General features: G+C 58.7%; 1 protein-coding gene across 1 annotated transcript; it reads left to right on the forward strand.

Moving 5' to 3' along the window:
- Window positions 1-642: 642 nt before the first annotated feature.
- LOC118674723 (syncollin-like) lies at window positions 643-1,134 on the forward strand. The gene has a single exon (XM_036346785.1). The coding sequence runs from the start codon at window positions 643-645 to the stop codon at window positions 1,132-1,134; it is 492 nt and encodes a 163-aa protein (XP_036202678.1).
- Window positions 1,135-2,036: the final 902 nt, after the last annotated feature.

Genomic DNA, 2,036 nt, shown 5'->3' on the forward strand with positions numbered 1-2,036 from the left:
CCAGCCTGCACCTGGCCATGTGCCTTGACCTGCAATCCAACTGTGACCTCCTGGTTCATAGGCCCACGCTCAACCACTGAGTCACACTGGCCGGGCTGTAATGGCTTTAAGTGTTACACAATAGGCCTATCTCCTATTTCACAGGTTCTGGCTTCTGAACTTGGTCAGGAAGACCTCCCACTCCTGAGTGAAGGCGCTCTTCCCTGTCCCTCCTCCTGCACCCCCTTCACCCCGCCCCCCGGCCCACATCTCCAGCTTCTACTTTCCCAAGGTCTTGAGACCTGCCCCGCCTGAAGGCCCACCCCCCCTCCTCTTCCCCCTCCCTCAGCCTCTCCTGTTGAAGGAGGTGGGGTGAGGGGGGGTGTTTCATTCCTGGTCAGTTTGGAAGAGCTCTTCCTGCCCAACCTATTAACTCTCTTCCCTTCTGTGCTACAGGGACCGACCCTCTGTGTATTGACATAAGCTGCTACGTTTCATACCAATATGTCCATCCTGCATTTCTCCTGTGGGTTTGAGACCTGGACTAGAAAGGGCTCCTAGCTCCCCCTCTGCCTCCCTCGCAGAGTCCTAATCTCGCAGCTTGTCCTTTCCCACGGGTCAGGAGCATAAAAGCGCGCAGGGGCGCAGCCCTGCAGTGTCACCATGGCCCCGCTGTGCCCACTGCTGCTGGCGCTCGCCCTGGTGGCCATCCCCAGTGTCCGAGGCGCCTGCCCGGTAGCCGCTGACCTCAAGAACCCCAATGGGACACGGACGTGCGCCAAGGTCTATGACAAGAGCGACCCATATTATGAGAACTGCTGCCAAGGTGCGGAGCTGACCATAGAGACAGACAGCGACTTGCCCTTCCTGCCCTATGAATGGAGGAACATCATCTCCTCACTTGTGGTGGCCCCCCGCTGTGAGCTCACGGTGTGGTCCCGAAGAGGCAAGGGTGGCAAAACTCGCAAGTTCAAGACGGGCACCTACCCGCGCCTTGAAGAGTACCGCAGGGGCATCTTTGGCCACTGGTCCAACGCCATCGCCTCCATCTACTGCAGGTGCCCTCCTGTCCCCGTGCCAGTGCGCACATCCGCTTCCACAGCACAGAACCCAGCCCCACCACCACCCCCACCTTCAGTTTGCCCAGACCCCTGAGTCCCTGACCCAAATTGGGAATCCCTAGACCCATCCTGGAGGCCCCTTCTCACCCGCATCCCTCCCCCAAGCCCACGCCCCTTAGGTCGCTCAGACCAGTTCTGGGATTCTGACACTCAGAAGTGACGCAAACCCCCTTCCATTTAGGGAGCACTCGCAACCTTCCTGAACCCCCACCTACCTACCCACAGCTACACTGTCCAGGGAGGGCCACTAACTCCTGAGCTGCCCAGTCTAGCTTGGGATGTGGAGCCATTGACCCCCTCACCCTGGAGTCCCAGAACCAAAGCCAGTTCTTCCCTCTCCCCAAATCGTCAGATCTCAGAGCTGCCTCGGGCCTCCCAGACTCTACATCTGACCCAGACCTCAAGACCCCAGACTCATATCTGGGGACACCCTGTCTGGCCCTTATGCTCCCTAACCACTCACACCCTCTAGGATGGCCTCAAGACCAGGACCCAGTCCCAGCATCCTTGGGAAGGTTCTGGAGCATTTGGAGCCCTGAGCCCACGCTGCACTCACATATGCAAACTCACGGACTTGGGACCCTAAGTCTCGCCACAGTAGCCTCCAAAACCACCACACCCGCTCCCCAAGAGCTCCAGGAGCCCCCTGCTCCTGAAGTGGGAGCCCAGCCCAGCCCATCCCACCCTTATTTCAGAATCTAGAACTCCCCAAGCCATAGATCTTTGAGCCCGTGGCACTTCCTGGTGATAAGTTTTTATTCTGTTGCAGGTGCTACTGATGCCTTAGAGGCCCCTCATCTCCAGCCCCTACAGAATGAGGAGTCCTCCACCCAGCCTTGTCCCTGGGGCCTGCTGAGGGCCCCAAGTCCCAAACAAGAGAGCTTTCTCCCTGCCCCCTTCCCACCCTGCTTTCCCTGCAATACAGTCCTTATGAAG

Source organism: Myotis myotis, unplaced genomic scaffold, assembly GCF_014108235.1.
Source record: "Myotis myotis isolate mMyoMyo1 unplaced genomic scaffold, mMyoMyo1.p scaffold_m19_p_19, whole genome shotgun sequence".
Classification (NCBI taxonomy): domain Eukaryota; kingdom Metazoa; phylum Chordata; class Mammalia; order Chiroptera; family Vespertilionidae; genus Myotis; species Myotis myotis.